The sequence below is a fragment of the Peromyscus eremicus genome, chromosome 20 (genome assembly GCF_949786415.1).
Source record: "Peromyscus eremicus chromosome 20, PerEre_H2_v1, whole genome shotgun sequence".
Classification (NCBI taxonomy): Eukaryota; Metazoa; Chordata; class Mammalia; order Rodentia; family Cricetidae; genus Peromyscus; species Peromyscus eremicus.
Genome location: NC_081436.1, coordinates 12,868,779 through 12,889,713, shown reverse-complemented (window position 1 = coordinate 12,889,713; position 20,935 = coordinate 12,868,779). Strand labels below are relative to the sequence as shown.

At 39.8% G+C, this 20,935-nt stretch overlaps 1 protein-coding gene across 1 annotated transcript in view; it reads right to left on the bottom strand.

The window, feature by feature from the left end:
- Cpne8 (copine 8) overlaps positions 1-20,935 on the bottom strand; it is a 186,196-nt gene that overhangs the window by 87,257 nt on the left and 78,004 nt on the right. Inside the window, exon 8 of the mRNA XM_059247993.1 lies at positions 7,206-7,269. Coding sequence (XP_059103976.1) covers positions 7,206-7,269 — 64 coding nt within the window. The remainder of the gene's footprint in view (positions 1-7,205; positions 7,270-20,935) is intronic.

Sequence of the window (20,935 nt, the reverse complement as noted above, 5' to 3'; positions counted from 1 at the left end):
AAACCCTATCTTGAAAAACCAAAAATAAATAAATAAATAAATAAGTAAAAATTTTTTAAAAAGTTATGAAGTCACACAAACACCCCAGAAGTAAGCCTTGCCAACATACTACAGTAGGCACAGAGGTCGTAATCTGAGGTGTTGAAGACAGGGTAGATAAAATGGATATTTCAGTTAGAAGAGTATTAAATCTAAAAATATGCAGGCACAAACAATGTAGTAAATCTGGAGCACTAAGTAAAGACCAAATCTATGAATCATAAGAGAAATGAGAAGAAATCCAGGTCAAAGGCACAAAAATATTTTCAATAAAATCATAAGAATAAAATTTTCCCAATCCAAATATAGAGGTAGCTGTCAAGGAACAATAAGCAGACAGAACACCAAATACACAGGACTAGAAAGAAATTCCCCACGACACATACTAATCAAAACACTAACTGTATGGAACCAAGAAAAGATGTGAAAAACTGTAAGGGGAAAAGACCAAGTAATATATAAAGGCAGGTCAATTGAGATAACAGTTGATATCTCAGTGGAGACTCTGAAAGCCAGAAGGACCTGAATGGATAGTCTACAAACACTGAGAGACCAAAAATGTCAGCCCAGACTACTAAATCCACCAAAACTACCCATCAAAATAGACCAAAAAAGATAAACTTTCAAAGATAAAACCAGAGCAATGTCTAACTACCTGTACAGCTCTACTGAAGCCTCTAGGAACAAAACTTCACTATGAAGACATTAATCACACCCAAGAAGATACAAGGAATAAATAATCCCAGAACAGTAAAACAAAAGAGGGGGTGAAACACCATAAAAACAAAATAACAGGAATCAATAAACACCGCTCATTGACAACTCCTAATATTAATGGTTTCAATTCCTCAATAAAAAACTCAATCTAACAGATTGGATTAAGAAACAGAATCTATTTTTCTGCTGCATCCAAGAAACACAGCTTACCATCAAGGATAGACATCAGCTCAGGGTAAAAGAATGGAAAAGGGTATTCCAAGCTAATTGACCCAAGAAACAAGCAGGTGTCGCCATTTTAATATTTGACAAAGTAGACTTAAAACCAAAACAAGTCAAAAAAAGATAGAGAAGGACACAACATCTCATCAAACTAAAATTCACAAAGAGGATATTACAATTATAAATATATATGCACCAAACACAAGGGCACCAAGTTCATAAAAGAAACACCACTACAGCTAAAATTACATATGAAACCTCACACAATGGTAGTAGGTGACTTCAACATCCTACTCTTGCCAATAGATGGGTCATCCAGACAGAAACTACATAGAGAAATGCTGAAACTATATGATGTCATAAATCAAATGGATTTAGCAGATATTTATAGAACATTTCACTGAAACACAAAAAGAATTTATCTTCTTAGCACCTCATGGAACTTTCTCCAGAATTCACCACATATTGGGAAAGAAAGCAAGTCTCAAGAGATTCATTAAAATTGAAATAATACCCTGCATCCTATCTGACCACCATACATTATGTCTGGATATCAACAACAACAGAAACAACAAAATTTTACAAATTCAGGGAAACTGAATAACTCATTACTGACTGAAGAATGGACCAAAGCAAAACTCATGTAGAAAATTTAAAGCATTTTAGAATTGAAAACACAGTATACCCGAACCTATGGGACACGGTTAAGGCAGTTCAAAGAAGCGAGTTCTTAGCACTGAATGTCTATGTCAAAGAAAAAATTGGGAGATGTCATATTAGTAATTTAGTAGTCCACCAGAAAGCTCTAGAAAGATGAGAAGAAATAACAACCCAAAGAAGTAGATGGCAAACTAGGGGCTGAAATCAATAAAATAGAAACAAAACAAGCAAGCAAACAAACAACAAAAATCAATGAAGAGTTGGTTCTTTGTGAAAATCAACAATACTGACAAATCCTTAGTCAAAAGAACTAAAAGTCACAGAGAGAAGATTTAAATTAGAAAAATTAGAGATGACAAGTGAAATGTCATAATAGACATTGAAGAAATCCGGAGAATCATGAGAACATTTTTAAAACTCTGTACTCAACCTAATTGGAAAATCAAAGAGAAATAGCTGAATTTCTTGATATGTACAACTTGTCATAGTCAGTCAAGATCATATAAGCAATTTAAACACACCCATAACTGCTAGTGAAATAGAAGCAGTTATTGGAAGTTTCCAACAAAGCCCAAGATCAGATGGATTCAGTGAGAATTCTAGCAGATCTTCAAAGAAGAATTCACACCAATACTGCTCAAATCATTCCACAAAATATAAACTGAAGGAACATTTCCTAATTCTTTTTATGAGGCCACTATTAACCTGATACTTAAACTATGCAAAGACCCATCAAAAAGGAAATAAAAAAGAAAGAAAGAAAGAATATTATAGATCTATATCCATAGTGAACATAAATGGAAAAAAATCTCAATAAATACTGGTAAACAAAAATCCAAGAATGCATCGAAAAGATTATTCACAAGGATGAAGTTGGCTAAATCTCAGAGATGCAGGGATTATTCAACATACGTAATCACTAGATGCAGTTTGCCACATAAACGGACTGAAAGACAAAAACAAAAAAGACATTAAATGTACAGAACAAAAAGAAGCTTTTGAAAAAAATCTAACATACCTTCATGATAAAAGTCCTGGAAAGACTAGGAATACAGGGGACAGGCCTCAACCTAATAAAGACAACTTATAGCAAACCTACAGCTAACATCAACCTGAAACAAAAGAAACTAGAAGCATTTCACCAAATCAGGAACAAGATAAGAATTCCACTCTCTCCATACATATTCAACATAGTACTTGAAGTCTTAGCTAGAGCATAAGGACAACTGAAGGAAGAGATCAAAGAGATTCAAACAGCAGAGGAAGAAGTCAAAGTATCATTATTTGATGATATGATAGTACACATAAGTGACCCTAAAATTCCACCAGGAAACTTCTACAGCTGATACAAACTTGCAACAAAAAAGCAGTACCTTTCACAATTGTCTCAAAAAGAAAAAAAATATATTTTGGGATAATTCTAACCCAGCAAGTAAATGACTCATATTAAAAACAAACACACAAACAAACAAACAAACACTTTGAGATATTAAAAAATATTGAAGGAGCCATCAGAATATGAAAACATACCCATGCTCAAGGATCAGTAGGATTAATACTGTGGAAATGGCTGTCCTAGCAAAAGCAAATACAGGTTCAATGCAATCTCCATCAAAATTCCAACACAATTATCCACAGAAGTTGAAAGGATGCTTTTCAGATTCATAAGGAAATATATACATTAAAAAATACATATTACAGGACAGCTAACACAATTCTGAATGATACAAGGATTCCTGGAGGTATCACCAACCCAGATTTCAAGATTACTACAAAGATATAGCAATAAAAACAACATGCTGTTGGCATAAAAACAGACATGTTGATCAATGGAATTGAACTAAGACCCAGACATGAGTCCACAAACCTACAAACACCTGATTTTTTTTTTATAAAGAAGCCAGAAATACACACTGGATAAAAAGGGCATAATTAACAAATGCTGGTGTAACTGGATGACTGAATGTAGAAGAAAGCCAATAGATTCATACCTACCACCCTGCACATAATTCAACTCCAAATCAATCAAAGGCCAGATATACTGAATCTGATAGAAGAGAACATGGGATGTAGCCTTGAACTCATTTACACAGGAGAAAATTTTCTGAACAGGACAATGATAGCCCAGGCACTAACAGTTAATAAATGGACTTCATGAAATTGAAAAAACTTGCTGTAGGCAAAGAACACTATCATTCAAGCAAAGCAGCAGGCTAGGAAATAGAAAAAGATCTTTACAAATTTTATGTCTGATAGAGGCTTAGTATCTAAAATGTATAAAAATAAATCTAGATACTTGCTCATAAATGTTCACTGTTGCTCTATTCATAATAGCCAGAAATCGGAAACAGTCTAGATGTCCATCAACTGATACATGGATAATGAAAACATACTACATTTATACAATGGAATTAAAACTTAAAAGTGAAATTATGAAATTGACAGGTAAATGGATGGAGCCAAAAAAAAAAATGTCATCCTGAGTAAAGTAACACAAGCTCAAAGAGAAAAATATGGTCTGTTTTCTCTCATATGTAGATGTTAGCTTCTAAGCCATCAATATTTGTGCTACAATCCATGAGGTTAGGTGCATATTAGGGGACTAGGAAGGAGGAGATCTCCTCTGGAAGGAGAAACAGAATATATTGTTATGAATGGACAGGCAAGTAACTGGAGTGGGAAGATTTAGAAGGGGATAGAAGAGAGGAATAAGGGAGAGAATATGGGGAGAAACAACTAACAGTTAAGGCTATTTGAGGGGCCATATAAAATCTGAGACTGAAGAAGCTTCCTAACATACATATGTATGTGAAAGAAATGTAAATGGAATCACCAAATAATGGGAGAGAGAGAATGCCCAAACTCAACATCTTATGCCACCAAGTAAAATCTCCAGTGCCAGGAATGGATTACATCTAATTGAGTTGTTGGCCAAAGGGCCCTGTGGAAACTCCCCAAAATCACAGACTACTGCCAAGGTTATTGGTTGCCATCTAGAAACTAATGACAAGGCCCTACTACTGAAAATAACATTTGAACATGGAGAAATTGAGCTGGTACCTAACTAAAGGCTTCACCCCCTACTGACTGGCATTCATGGTACTGGAATGTACTCTTCAAGCTACCAGATAACAAAGGTAACCATCAACCCAGCTACAAATGCTGTGATGTACAATGGTGACCTGCCTGTGAGATATGCTGGGGCCAAGAGTGCCATAAATGTTATGGGAGTAACCAACCATTCTCTGATTAGATTTAAGGCCCATTCATATAGAACCCATCCCTGATACTGTTAGCATACACAAGAACCTGAGACATGTTGGGCCATAACCCTCGGAGGAAAACAAATACTATTTTTCTGCTAAAGGAGCACAGCAACAATATGACTCCTAGTGATGTTCTTCTATACCCATAGTTCAGTGCCTTGCTCAGCCATCAACAGAGATGCCCCCTCCTGCAGTAGATGGGAACTAACAGAGACCCACAACTGGACAATGTGGTCTCTGCTGGGTATACTAACTACACGTAAGGCCAGACCCCATGCGCAGCAGTAGATGGTCAATACAAAATGAACCCAATGGCATTTGTGTGGACTTTTTGTCTCTATTTCTTTGTTTGGGGCATTTTTTGTCTTTTGGTCATTGTTTGTGCATTTGGTTTCCAATTTTGTGTTTTTGTGGTTTTGGGAGTATGTGTGTGTATGTGTGTGTGTGTGTGTGTGTGTGTGTGTGTGTGTGTGTTTGGGTTTCTTGGTTTTGTTTGCTTGTTTTTGTTTTTAAAGAGAAGAGAGAAAGAAAGGGCATGGAGTTTTCTATTTATAATAATCCAGAAATTGAAACACTCTAAATGACCATCAACTATTGAATAGATATGAGAATGTAGTATACTTACAACATGAAATATTATTCAGGTGTTAGGGAAAATGAAACCATTAAATCTGCAGGCAAATGAATGGAATTAGAAATGGTCATTCTGAATGAGGTAACAGAGGCCCAGGAAGACAGATGTCATGTGCTTTCTCTCATCTGAGGATGTTAACACTGAATCTTCAGATATGTGTGTTTTATCTGGAATACTCATCTAGGTCAGGGAATTACTAAGAGGCCATGAGGAGGAGCTTTCAAGGGATGAGAGACAGAATGTGTTGTATAAAGGGGTAGCAGGGAAAATGGCACAGGAAGGGTTAAATGGGGTGAAGGTAGAGAAGGGAACGTGGGAAAAGACAATCAACACTAAAGTCCTCTTATAACAGTCATACTTAAACTTTCTTAAAATGTACACATACACATGCATAAAAAACTTCAAATGAGATTATCACACTAGACACAACAGGATAACAAATAAAAAGCCCATCACCAAAACTAAATAAATAAATATAAAAAATAAAGAAAAGGGTTGCCTCTTTTGGAGTGCTTATCTAGTGAGGTCCCATAGACCCATGTACATTGCAAGGTATTGCTAGGGCTTTTGGTTATGCCCCGGAACTTGACAGTAACACCCTACTGCAAAAATGCCACCCACTAAAGTTATACATGGAGTAACGAAGCTGGTGCTCTCCTGGAGACTTCATCCCTATTGGCTAGCTTTCATAGTGATGGAAGGTACTATGGATGTAATCATCAGCCTTACCTAGCTATGAACTCTAAAGCTACAATAATGATCAGCCTATCAAGACATGTCCTCCAGTGCAATAGTAGTAAGAATATCGTGGGAAAAACCAACCACTATATGTCTGGCTTTAAGGCCTGCTCCACAAGGAGAAACCCATTCCTGGCACTGTTACTGGGGCCCAAAACCCATAGCTAGACAGGTATAGGCCTTGGGGGTGACAGAACCACTATGATTCTGCTATATAATCATAGTATTTAACTTCTAACAACTTATTATTAGAACCATAGATTACTTCATCTCTCAAATCTCATGAAAAGTTCCCTTCTGAAGGATATGGAGACTAATATAGAAACTACACATGATCAAGGTAGAGAGAATGAGAGATTATAGAGTTCTCAGCCCTAAATGGAACATCTGCATCATAACCTCTCCTCCCCGAGGCTCAGGGATCACCATGGAAGATAGGACAAAAAATTATAAGAGCCAGAGGTGATAGAAGACTACAAGGAAACTATTTTCTGGACAAAACAGGCTAGTTTCACCTATGAACTCACAGTAGTGTGGCAGCATGCACAAGGCTTGCTCAAGCTCAAGCCAGACAAAATCCCAGCTTAAACATGGAAAACTGGCACAAAGTCTCAACTCTTCGTTGAGGAGCTAGAGCAATTGATAGCTCCTGAGACACCAACAATCTTATTTTTTTAAATGATGCGACTGTTGGTATGTCCACCACCCTCCAGTGGGTGGCCACGGAACTGAAAGTATAAGGGCAGCACCAATCAGACTGGATGCTTTTTTGGTTTGATTTTTGTTTTTTTCTTTTTAAAGTGGACATAGAATTGGGTGTGTAAAGAATAGGATGTGGATCAGTAAGGGAGTGAATATGATCAAAATACATTGCATGGAATTCTCAAAAACTAGTAAGATATTTTTAAATAAAAAAAATATTTACTTACCCTGCAGCAATTTAGCTCCTCTGCTGTTAGTATGATTGTGCCACATTTCCTGCCTGGAATTCCTCTACAACAAAAAAATCACAGTTAGCCCATTTAGATTTATAGTAAGGAATTATATAAATTACTATATCTTTATTTCATATAATCGCATAAAGAGCCCACTATTATTGAGTTCTTCCCTACAGAATGCAGTCCTAGCCTCACCGTTTAGTTTGTCCTCAGATCCACACTTCCCCTAATGTCATAGGTAATAGGTCAGGCGTCTGTCTCAGAATCTTCACGTCCCTCTTGTTGTCTAACATACAAGTAACATAATGTAATACAACAAAGCTTTCTCTTGCAAAGTCTATGCTTCCATCCATCAGAAAGCCTGATTCCCAGCATTTTCCCCTCCGTTCATCAAATGGTTATTCATTTGTCCTTGTCTCCTCTGCCTGCCCATTCCCAGTTCAACAGATTACAGCTTGTCTGTTGTGACTCTTTTGCTTCGAACTGCCTACACCTTTCAGTGAAGTTCCATTTATTACATTTATTGCAAGGTCAGAGTTACTGCTGTGTACTATTAAAGTCTGAACCATGTGGATTAGCATATAATCATCCTTAAATTATTTTTAAAAACAATTTTTATGCTTTTTCTTTCAAACTGCTAGGTTCTATAAAAGCAAAACTTGACACAAAGTTTTGGTCAACCCACAGTTTAAGAGCTATATGTACCAGGCATTCAATATACATAATCAAGGATAAAATGCATAGGCTCAATTCAGCAAAATAAAATCTCTACTCAAACTGTCTCTCTACAGTTCTCCATTTTATTTATGTTCATATACTTTTAAAGGACACCAAGAGCAATGCCAACTAGGAATATATGGGATGTATACGTGGCTCCTGCTATGCTTTGGAGAAATGTTCCCCTGAATTCCAATTGTTATAGGCTTGATCCATACACTACTGGGAGGAGTTTTTAGAGCTGGGATGTGGAGAGAGTAAAGGTCATAGAGAGTTCATTCTCAAAAAGGATAGTGGGACCAAAATCCCTCCAGTTCCTTGCCTCCTAGCTGGTGAGATATAGGTTGGAAGTAGAGGCTTCCTTGACAAGACAACCCACCTTCATTGTCTCCTGTTGCCAAAAAGCCCAGTACCAAGGTCTTAGATTGGAATCTCCAGAGCTGCATGCCAAAAGAAACTTTGTCTTTTTACAAAGTAATTGCATCAGCTATTTTGAGATGCAGCTGAACTACACAGTTCTCTGCCTGCAAGGAAAAAGAGAGGAATCCTTGCCAATCCTCCAGAAAGCCATCCTGGTGCTCTAAACATGTATCCTATGACAAACCATACAGTCAAGATCCTTCTGTGCATCCTAAGGACGACACAGGTAGACTCAGCCCAAGGATGGTTTATGCCCTAGAAAGAACAAATCATTCTCGATAATCTGGTATATGTGCAACCAATTGGAGTCTTACTATCTTCATGGGGGGAAAATGTGAGGAAATGGGCAGTTAAAATCTTAGGAGTTGTGCAAATATCAATATAAGTTATATTTGCTCTGAAACTGTGCCTTCTTTCTATTAGGAAAAATTTTACGGATAGACTACTCCAGCTTCTTCCAACAAAGGCGTCTGAGTGCACCTGCATCTCACCAGCAGGACTTAGAAGCCTACCAGTCTCTCATTGTAGGCAATGTCTTTCCTTCTCACCAGTGGTGTTTCAATTTGCTGAAAACCTTGGTGGCTATCCTGCTATGTTGCAGGCATAAGGCTCCTACCCAGATCCTTCCTGGATGAGTCACATTTATATTTTGGCTCCAGCTGAGATAAGTGAGTGACCTAACAGTCACAGACTGTTTTCCAGGAGGCTTTTGTGTGGTGAGAAGTGAGGAAGATGCACAATGAAAGAATATTTACAGCAGAATGGTAAAATGTGCTCAGGATAGTCACAGCCCTGGAACCAGACACCAGGCATCAATGATGGCCTTGAAATGTATTTTGTGATATCTGGATCACATGCTGAGGATTATCGAGAGGTACATGGCAAGTCTTCTTCTTGCCCACACTTGCCTGACACCGAGCCTTTTCTCAGTATTTCCTATGATTGAGCAGAATGAATTTCTCAACTCACCAAATCTGTTCAAAACAGTCTACATTGTTTTTTTGTTTATTTGTTTTTAAACAAGCTCCTTAAAATCCCTCTATTCTTCAAGCAATCCTAGAGTTAAAAGCTACTTTCAGACAACTAACTTATTATACTAACACCCACTTTTAGCTAGTTATAATATGCTTTAGTTTCCTCATGCTTTTATAATGAATTCTCATCAACATAAATAGTTAAAATAACATTCACTGTTGATTAACTCTGCAGATCCAATTCTCAGCAGGGTTGGGTAGGCACTCTGCCTACAGTTCCTCATAGCTGAACTGGAACATCAAGCCAGCAGGCTGGGCATGACCCTCAAGCCTGGAATAGCCGACCTCCATGACTGTGTATCACTGATTTCATCTTCTGCCTTTCTCTCCTGCTTTCAAGGGTCCATGCGATGACATTCAATGTCGTCAATTTATAACCTACCCTCAGCAGTATATTGTGATGTTGACTCGGTATGAAAATGCCCCTTTTGCCATATGTAAAGTAGCATCACTATGGATGTGATACCATACCACAAAGTCACAGGAGACAAAATCCTCTATTCCATATGCTACATATACTACACACATGTTAAACACATAAATGTGGGCTATACACATGTTACATGCATAGTACACGCATTCTATACAGTTATTACACTCATGCTACACCCATACTACATAGTATATAGTATACACAAAGCTCTGGACATAACGCCACACTACAAAAGTCACAGACAAAATTCTCCATCCCATACTGAACATGCTCTATGACTCCATAATTTCATTCACATGCATTGTATTATTGTTATTTAAGCAATTCAGTTTAAATCAACTGACTGCTACCTTAAGCAAGCTACCTAATCACTTTGAAACTTAGTGTTTCTTCACTTGACAACTCAAAGTAATGATATAATTTTAAAAATCATATGTATATTAGTAATGGTGCAGAATAGGCTGTACAGCTCAATGGTAAGTGCTTGCCTATCATGTGCAAGGGCCTGAGTTCAAACCTTTGTCAGTACTGTCAAGCAATGAAAGCCAAACCAAATCAAACAAAGCACGGGCCAAATGTTCAATACATAATAGTTGTATTGTGTGTTCACATATGTTGTTTAAAATTGTCTGTTAATTCCAACTGTAGGATTGAAGTGGGAAATGTTAACTCCAAATAATGGAAAGCTGAAGTGCGAAATTCACTTCTTTTTAATTTAGGTCATGACACTGAGTTATCTATGGGCTCACTCATGTCATCCAGTGAAAATCTGCGTTGTGAGGAAGATATACACACTCAATGTACATTACATATTTGTAATAAACTATCTTTCTGCAACAAAATACTATGCATGGTAAATACATACAATGAATTTTTAAAGTGATTATTAGATACAGAAGTCTGCACTGTGCTAGATTGAAGGAAGCAACGTTGGGTGATTCAAAGCATGAAAAGCTCTTAGCACAGTGTGGCAGTGCTAAGCAATAAGTATCAGCAGGAGCTAGTGTTTATTACAGAGTTATTTTCTCTGAAGCTAGGAATGAGTGAGAAGTGGAAAAGATATGCAGTGAAAGAATATTTATGACAGAAGGGTCAAATACGCTCATGATAGTCACAGCCCTGGGGTTGGACACCAAGGGTCAATGGTAGCCTTGAAACTGAAGGATTCTACAAGGGCCATAAACTGATTAGAACTTAGTGATTAAGAAGCCTTGGACTATTTCAGGCCTGGAGCCAAATTATCTCCAGCTCATCAGGTCCCTTTATAGCCATTCCATTCCTTACCCACCTCAGAGTCTTACCTATCATCCTGTGATTATCAGATAAATCCTTCTGAAATGAACTTCCACCTACCCTAAGGCTGAGAATTCTGTCAGATAACATTGGAGGCCTCTAACAGATCTTCCTGTCTAGCTGTAACCTGCCTATCTGATGCTCCCACCGAAGGATTTTAAAAGTGCCTTGATGTTATAGCTCTGTTCTGTTACTATAAAAACTGAATGAAACTCTTAACCATGTTGGAACATGGAATTTGGGGTCTTGGGGTGACACAAATCTATATTCTTGGGGCACAGCTATTCATACTTGGATCCAGAATAAACTAGCTTATTCTTTTTTGAGGTAAGGATGTAATTTGATGTAGGCAAAACCTGATTGGATTTGCCCCAGGGATACACTGTGTCCAGACCACATGCTGTTGTAGGAATAGAGATGGTAACTGGATGAGGCTCATGGTGCCCCATGGATGGTGTAGTTAGGGGTAAAAGAAAAACAAAATGGGTTTCTAACTAGATTGAAGGTAAAAAAGGCAGGGCAGAGTGAGTCATAGGTATGGTAAACCTCATGTTGTCACTTTGACCCTCTGTTGAAGCCCTGGTAGGAGTTTCAACATTCTAGACAGGTACTTCAGCCCTTTCCTGCCATGTGACTGTGATTCCGTGGCTGTCACATTACCAAACCAGGGACAGTAAAACCAAGAATCCCATATGATTAAAACTTTCCAGGCTGGAGAGATGGTTCATCAGGAAAGAGTACTTTCAGGGCAAGCCTGAGCCTGAGTTCAAATGTCAGCACCCAGGTAAAAACCAGAGTTTGGCCTCTTGTACCTGCTATGGAGACGGGAGAATTGCCCTTTGCCAACCTAACTCAAGTTCCAGTGAGAGACCCTTTCTCAAGTGAATAAGGCAAAGATGGAATAAAATACTGACCTTCTGTGGTCTCCAAATGTGCACACAGACACGTGCATCTGCAGACACATGCACATACATCACGCACACACACATGCAAGGATGACCACGTATGTTCAGGCACACATACAACATTGGTTTGTTCTTAAAAATAAAACTTCCTCCAGGAGCCCCAGGCTTGGAGAAGGGACTAAAAGTCCCCAGTATCAGGGCACCAGCCAGAAGAGTGGCCTGCCTCATATAAAAAGCCTTTCCACAGTTCCTAGAGCTTATGACTGATCACCTACCCTGGTACATTCCCTGTCTCTTGTCTTCTCTCTTCTAGAAAATTATAGCACTCTACAAGCAAAATGGAGGTGGGGGAGTGGGGGGAGACCCAGTTTGGAAAAACTGTAACAAATCCAATTTCTATTTCCTACTTTCTTTTAGGCTACATGGAAACTAAGTGGCCTCCAACTTGATACCAGTGTGCCTAAAGAGATTAATACATGCAAACGCAAATTTGTTACAATTCCTGGTAAAACCAGATTGCCTCCTTTGAGCTCAGTGTGACTGTGCCGAGGTTTATAAAGGACACTGGATAAGAAATGCTGCTGCATAGCTGGGTGGTGGTGGTGCATGCCTTTAATCCCAGCACTCAGGAGGCCGAGGCAGAGGCAGGCAGATCTCTGTGAGTTCGAGGCCAGCCTAGGCTACAGAGTGAGTTCCAGGACAGGTGCCAAAGCTACACAGAGAAACCCTGTCTTGAAACACTAAAAAAAAAAAAAAAAAAAAAAGATGCTGCTATGCTCGGTGCACCTGCACTTTAGGCCAGAACACAGAGGATCCAAAATATATACTGCTCACGACAAGTCCTTACTTATGAGATATGCCAGACTGACCAGCAGCACAGCTTCTTGTGGTCCAGAGACCTCTGACACCTTTCTAAACCAACACAAAAGCACATTCAGATAAAAGTCTAACAGATGAAAACACTTGCGTGAAAAGAAACTTACTTATTATGTATTGCTGTATTCTTCATAAGTATAATTATAGAGCGAGGCACATCATTTCTAAATAAAAGAGCCATACAAGTAAGTACAGCATTTTAAAACTAGTGATGGATTGAATTTGTGATGTGTTTATCTTTCCCTGTGATATGCTGTATTACTAACAAAATTTCATTTCCAAAATTGTGGTAAATTGGTTATCAGAATGAAAATTTTTCTCTCTTAAAATATATCATATGCCAGACAACTGAAACTAAAACATTTGTTTAAAATTTACACTACTGTCTTCATCAAGAAATTCATTTGTCACCCTGCAAATTTAACATTGGAACTAAATGTGATGTTTTATAGACACAGTGTCACTGAAAAGAGAAGTGGGCAGCCAGCGCAGTAGCACAAAACGGCAATCCTTAAACACCTCCTATGTCAAAAGTACTTAAGACGTTATTTTATGTGGCTTTGGTGAGCTAGACTACCTACTTATTTATAGAAATATTAAGCAAATACTACTGGAACCTACTCCCTGTTTTAGTATTGTAGTGATTCCATTTATAGCAAGGGTTTTATGACCTACAAATTGCATCCCAACCCCTGAGAAACAAAGGTAAGGCTTTTACATGCAGAAGAGACATTGGAGGTGTGGTTCACTGGTACTGAATTTTCCCAGCAGGCACAAGGTCCTGAGTTTGATCCCCTGTCGTTGTTGGTATTTTACTCTTTTGGGGGTCCACCACCCAGCTCTCAAATAAATCACACACAGAGGCTTATTCTTACTTAAATGCCCAGCCTTAGCTTAGTATTTCCTTAACTTTAAATTAGTCCCATCTATCTTTTGCCCCAGGCTTTTCTCATTCTCTTACTTCTGTAAATCTTACTCTTCTTCCATGGCTTGCTGTGAAGCTGGGTGGCTGACTCATGGAGTCCTCTTCCTTCTCTGGTTACTTCTTTCTTTTCTTTTAATGCCATCTCTTTTTTTTCTCCTCCTCCCAGATTTCTCCTTCTATTTAATCTCTCTGCCTGTCAGCCCCACCTATCTCTCTCTCCTGCCTTGCTATTGGCTGTTCAGTTCTTTATTCCACCAATCAGGTGTTTTAGACAGGCACATTAATACAGGTTCACGGAGTTAAACAAATGCAACATAAACCAAAGTAACACACCTTAAAATAATAGTCCACAACAATCCCCACCACCAGAAAATGTAAAATTCGTAACAAGAAATGCATATAAATATGACTTTCACTCCACATTATTTATTTTAATAAATATATATTGAACTATTATTCTTCATAAGACACAACAGGTCTGTGTAATAACAGGGGTGTGATTTTTCTCCTTTAAAGGCTTTTGGCAATTATTATTTGGGGATGGGATAGGAAGGAGTTCAGCCTCTAGCCTGTGCTAAAAGGATGCTCTCATTTTGCCCCAGTGGTCTATGTGTGTCCTCCTTTACAAAAGAATGAAGAATATTGAGAACCATAACCATTTCTCTGTTGTCCTATTTTATTCAACATTTGGGTTTTTGTGCTTAAAAAAAGACAATAGAGAATTTAAAAACAAGCAAACAAACAATCAAAGATGGTGTATGAGGCAGGGAGCAGACTTTAATATGATGCTTGGAAAAGCTGATGCTGTCACAGTACAAACTGCATGCTTATTTTTTTAACCACAACTGAATACGTTTACTCAAAGGACTGGAAGCATACATGGGAAGGGACTTTCTTTGGAAACACCAGTTGATGAGCAGTTATCTGTGTTTGGAATCCTGCCTTGGACTGACTCTGTCTGAATTAAGATCCAATCGCTCTGCTTTTGTGATTACAGAGCGTGGGATCGACACCACTCTCAAAGCAGACAGTGGGTTTTCTGGAACACTGAAGGTTTTCATTTACCGCAGCATATTCTGGGAGACTGACATCCCTTGACTCTACCTAGTCCTAGAATGACACTGTGCCCCAGTGAAGGCTAAATCCACAAAGGCCACTAAAGAAATGAACAAAAACTAACACCATATCTGAGTCTCCTCCTCCAAGGACTATATGAGCCATGTAGTGGAAACTTTGACCAAAGCTTCCGAAGGATGAGATTGAGATCAGGCATTCCTTACTAGAAGTTACTCAATACTGTATTAAATGGTGGATTTTCAGGTTTTGCCTTGTCTAAGGAAACTCCACTTTATAAGCAGTTTGACTACATTTTCGGCAGGAGGATGACTGCAGCCCCTATGTGAACCCACAAGCTACAAATGACTTATTTGGGGGAATAGAAAGGAAGTCACCCTATCAGCTTATTGGGGTGAACTGAGACTGTAGGGGCACACGGGCATGTTAAGATCAAATCAGGGAAACCAAGCCCCAAAATTTATCAGACACACAGACCCAGGAAAGGGTACAACTCTCCTGCGTGGACCTCTTGAAGTACACATGTCTACCACTGTGGTGTCGTGGCTCCACACCAAACTGTCCTCTGATACCTGGCGTGGGCATCAAGTACTAATAAGCAGAAGAGTCCCTGGCTGTTGTGGTGGTATTGTGTTCCCCAAAATATTGTGCACCCTGATAAACTTATCTGGGGTCAGAGAACAGAACAGCCACTAAATATAGAGGCCAGAAAATGGTGGCACACACGCCTTTAATCCTAGCATTCCAGAGGCAGATATCTGCCTGGATCTCTGTGTGTTCAAGGATACAGCCAAGCATGGTGACTCATGCCTTTAATCCCAGGAAGTAATGGCAGGAAGCAGAAAGGTATGTAAGGCGTGAGGACCAGGAACTAGGGCTGGTTAAACTTTCAAGCTTTCGAGAAGCAGTTCAGCTGAGACCCATTTGGATGAGAACACAGAGGCTTCCAGTCTGAGGAAACAGGATCAGCTGAGGAATTGGCAAGGCGAGGTAGCTGTGGCTTGTTCTGTTTCTCTGATCTTCCAGCGTTCACCCCAATACCTGGCTCCAGGTTTGATTTTATTAATAAGACCTTTAAAGATTCATCTACAGGCTGTCCTTAAAGCTTCAGCTCTGCTCAGTCCCTAGCCGTTGATGCAGCCTGTTCGACAGACAGCCCGTGTATATTTTCACCTGTCTGGACTTGAACCCACTGTTTCCTGTTCTCAGACACCAGTTCAACCTTCCACCCTGGGGCTGGACTCTAGAGATTTGCTGTCTAATGTCACCTCAGTAGCTCCAGCAATGGCTCCTCCAGGCACTGGGCTGGTTCCTTCTTATCCATAAGGCTCTGTCTCAGCCCAGCTCGGAAGCCTTTTAAATTCTGAAGCAGCCCTCTCTAATTTGTTTTCATTCTGTAAAAGGCATATAGATGCATGGAGGTGCACAGACATATTTACAGTGTGCTGTGAGTTAATATTAGTTATTAACATTAGAGTTAATATTAATAATTAAGATTGGGATAAAAGAACCTGCATTTGCCTCAGCCAGGATATTGGAATAGGTGGAATTATCTAACAAACTGCTTCCACTGAAACCACTGAACTTTGTGAATTATTGTTGTTCAATATATTTTGACACTGAGGAAAGCCATAAATTTCACCTTATTTCAGGCATAGAGGGATCACAAAAGAAAGACAAAAACAAAAAGTTGAAGTAAGGACCCCCACAGTACCAGAATGATAAAGTGTCACCTTTTGTGGCATCACACTGAAAATTGAAGTGATAATTTTCTAACAGGAAGATCCTGACTCCTCGTCTGATTCATTCCCAAACTGGAAGGATTTTTTTTTTCCCTAGGTTTTGTCTTCCATATGCTGCGGTGGCTCCGTGTACCACAGGTGAGCCCTGTTCACCTTAAGGAAAGATGGGGCAATGGACTGGGCTTGAAGAAGAGAGAGCAGAGATATGGGAGGGGAGTGAGGCTCATCCTTGGGAGTTAGAATCGGGGTTCCTTGAAAGCTCTTCTTACACAGCAGAAGCCCTTGGTTTTCTAATGAAATTTTTTATTATCACCAAAATAAAATGGGGCTTTATAACTTCTTTCAAAGCTGTAAACAAACACGGTTTGTTGGAGACGGTAGAGTGTCATGGTTAAGTGCATGAGCTCGGAAGCCAAAGGCATCCATTTACATTTCGGTCCTTTAGAATCCCCCTCTTGGCTGCTTCCTGATACACAGAATGATGACAGTTGTTACCTGGCCCATGGGGTGTTGGCAGTTAAAGATGCTCCTAAGTGTGAGGGAGGTAAAGGCAACAGCAGACATTGTAAGAACTCCCTTCACTCAACAACTGAGGTAGAAATACTCATGGCTCCCTTTCACTCCATCTGCTGACTGTATCAGAGCGAGAGAGGTGATCTCTGCTGCCTGTTGCAAACATTCCCTTCTTCAGGTACCTCTGGCTCAGACTGTGGCTGTAGGAATCCCTGCTGGAGATCACTCTACGAGAATCTCCTGCCTCTTTCTTCTAAAACAACGGACTCCAAATAATTATAAATTGCCCCCAGGCATTCCACACTGGGAGACCGGGAAGGCAGAAAGTTCGATGCTAGGGACAGATTTCACACAATTCTGACAAATTAACATGTGTATTTCCTGGTGTCAAGTCCAAATTCTGGCAGTTAGACAAAAGCTAGCATCCCTTGGGAGCTTGTGAAACCCTGTTGCCCTCTTCCGAAGGAGCCATTTCCGTATGGCTGGCAGAAAGGACAAATGGGTGTCTGTGGTGACTATCAACATACCAAAGCACATGCTGGCCTCCAGGCTCTCTCAGCATCGCAAGTGCCCTTTACACATTTCAGAGTCCATGCTTGCATGTGGGCTCTGCTCACACCATGCTCCTTGCCCTAAACTCCTTCCAGACCATGGGCTTCCCTACCCCCAGCTTCTCATTGTCCTTCTGACCCTGCTATTTTGGTTATGCCCTCCCTTGGTCTCCTTTGCCCACACTCTCTTTGTCTTTCTCTCTCGCTCTCTTCCTCTCTCCTCTGGTGACCTGGTCCAGATGGCTGGCCAGGTTCAGTCTACTCCTTTCCCTCCCTGCTCCGGAATCTTCCAGATGCCTCCGGCTGTCCTCTCCCTCATCTCTGCGATAAAAACCTTCCCTTCCACCAGACCTTCGAGCAGTGATACTGTCAGTTTATACACCTGGCATCTCTCTCCCCCCTGTAAAATTGTGCCACTGCTACCGAACAGGGCCTGGGAGTTCTTCTGGCAGGTCCAGTTTGCTCTACCGACTTGCTTCCTAACATACTAAGGAGTGACAGGTTTCTTTGTCTGTGTCCCCTACTACAGGACAGAGTGGCTTAGGTTCCAAGGTTGCCCCATAAAGACCTTTCCTCACTGCCGAGCCGTGGTGGTGCACACCTTTAATTACAGCACTCAGGAGGCAGAGGCAGGCGGATTTCTGTGAGTTCGAGGCCAGCCTAGTCTATAGAGTGAGTTCCAGGACAGCCAGGGCTACACAGAAAAACCCTGTCTCGAAAACCAAAACCAAAACCAAACCAAACCAAAACATAAAAACTTCCTCACCTACTAGTTTGCTTAACCACAGAACTAAGATGGTTCTACCTGTATATTGAATTTAAAAATCTTCAAGTTCCGTCACACATACAAGGGCAGGGCTGAGGGAAGAAGCTGTGGGTGCCTACAGGAAGGAAACTATAGTCTAGGAAATGTTTTTCCGCTTAGATTGCCAAACACTGGTAAAACAGTAGCCTTTAAGACAGTCATGATATTAAAGCCAGTTGATACCTCCAACCTTTTTTTTTTTTTTTTTTTTTTTTTTGGTTTTTTTTTTTTTTGGTTTTTCTCTGTGTAGCTTTGTGCCTTTCCTGGAACTCACTTGGTAGTCCAGGCTGGCCTCGAACTCACAGAGATCCGCCTGGCTCTGCCTCCCGAGTGCTGGGATTAAAGGCATGCACCACCACCGCCCAGCCGATACCTCTGATCTTTATTCAGTACACAAAGATTAACTCATAATTTGTCTTCCAATGTTACAGATCATGTCTTATTTGTTGTCTTCAGCCACAACATTGGCAGCAAGACTTCAAAAGTAAGGAGGTTAGGAGAACACACAAATTTCTACCTGCTTCCACAGCTTGCTGAACAGTATGGCAAGCCCAAGGGGATACCTTCCTCTTATCCAAACTACCTTCATTTATGTTGGCTTTATCCAGTTATTCACACAAGAAATTTGAAGGTCATTTTCAAAGTCATCTTCGACTCCCATTATCAATCTGCCAACCTCAGGAACACAATGTTAAATATTCCTTTTCATTTCTATGGTTTGTACTATGCTTCTGTTAACAACCTGTAATCAGTTTCCAAACCAAAGTGAATGAATCTCTTTGGGGGAAAAAAAATTCCTGAATTCTCTTCCACATTCATGATAAACTTCATTATAATAAAACTGGCCTAACAGTCTCAGCTAATCTAATCCCCATTCATATAAATAGAGAATTGTAGCTGTTCATTTAAAGGGTAAATGGGGAACTTAGCAAGATCAGAAACAACTATGCATTTTCACCTTTAATACATGACTCTAACACTTTCTTGACCATAATCAATTTCCAATAAATATTTTTTCAGGTAAACTAGTATTTAATAAAAAAATCCCCGAGACATCTATTAAACCCATATTTTATCTGATAGAGAAATAAGAACTCTCACCAGTGTATTATTTGCTCAGGACAGTGAAGATTACTTCATTTTTCTCATATTAGAATGTTTACAGGACTTACACGTAAGCCTCATATGAATTAGGAAATGTCAGCTCTCTGCAGAATGACAGGCTCACCATTCTGGGATTTGTGTCTGTTGGCAGCATTCAAAGATATTTTGATGAAAATAAATTCATTTAGTCCAATTTTTGCATGACTCGCCTTGTCTCTTCTACACCCTTCCATCCAGAAGAACTCATCTACATGACACTAGCTGTAGCTGCTAGAATTTCTGAACAGCACAGAGTCAAATGCTGCTGTGAATAGCCTGCTGTAAAGACCTTCCCTTTTGGAAATAAACAATTATATTTCTGGAGCTCTTTCCAGAGTTTATGCACAAAAACGAGCAGAAGAAACTGCTTCAGCTAAGTATTCAATTCTGTCATTCACGAAGTTCACAAGCTTGTGGCAGACACATACAGGATTAGCAGTAGAATTTACTACCCTTGGCCTTTACAGGATGTGCAGGTTTGGGGATACTGCCCCCCAGCCCATGGAAGGAGACAAATTTTCTGTTTATTCTATGTTATTCAAATACTTGATGTCCCTCTGAAATGCATTAATTTTTGATATATTGAATAGCATTGTGTTAGTTACTTCCGTTGCCTCTATAAATATACCAACCAAAGCAACTGAAGGCAGGAAGTGTCTGTTTGGCTCACGGATAAGATTACAGTCTACCATTTTGCAGAAGTCAAAGCAGCAGGCACTTGAAGCCACTAATCACATTACACTAAAAGAATAATGAATTAATGCATGCCTGTGAGCATTCCTCATTCCCCTCTCTACACTTATACAACCCAAGACCTCAAGCACAAAGTACAGTGCTGTCCAGAGTGTACAGGCCCTTCCACATCAAGTACTATGATAGAGATAACTTCTCGGTCATTCTTAGAGGCCCTCCTCCCAGGTGACCCTAGACTGTGTCACACACGAATGTCACTAATATGTATATGCATCCACGGGCTCTTTACAAACACCAGGGTTCTCAATTGACACTGAACTTGAGATTGGTTGCCTTGCAATTATGTAAGAACATACATACATCTGACGTACAGAAATTTAGGACACTTAACAGTAACCACATTGTCATATAAAACACACGTCATAAAAAGTGGAACTCCTCTCCTTACTCCAATCTGGTATTCAGGTACATACACATATGTACAGATGAAATAATTTTAATACCTAGCATATGCCTTTAATCCCAGCACTCGAGAGGCAGAGGCAGGCCGATCTCTGTGAGTTCGAGGCCAGCCTAGTCTCCAAAGTGAGTTCTGGG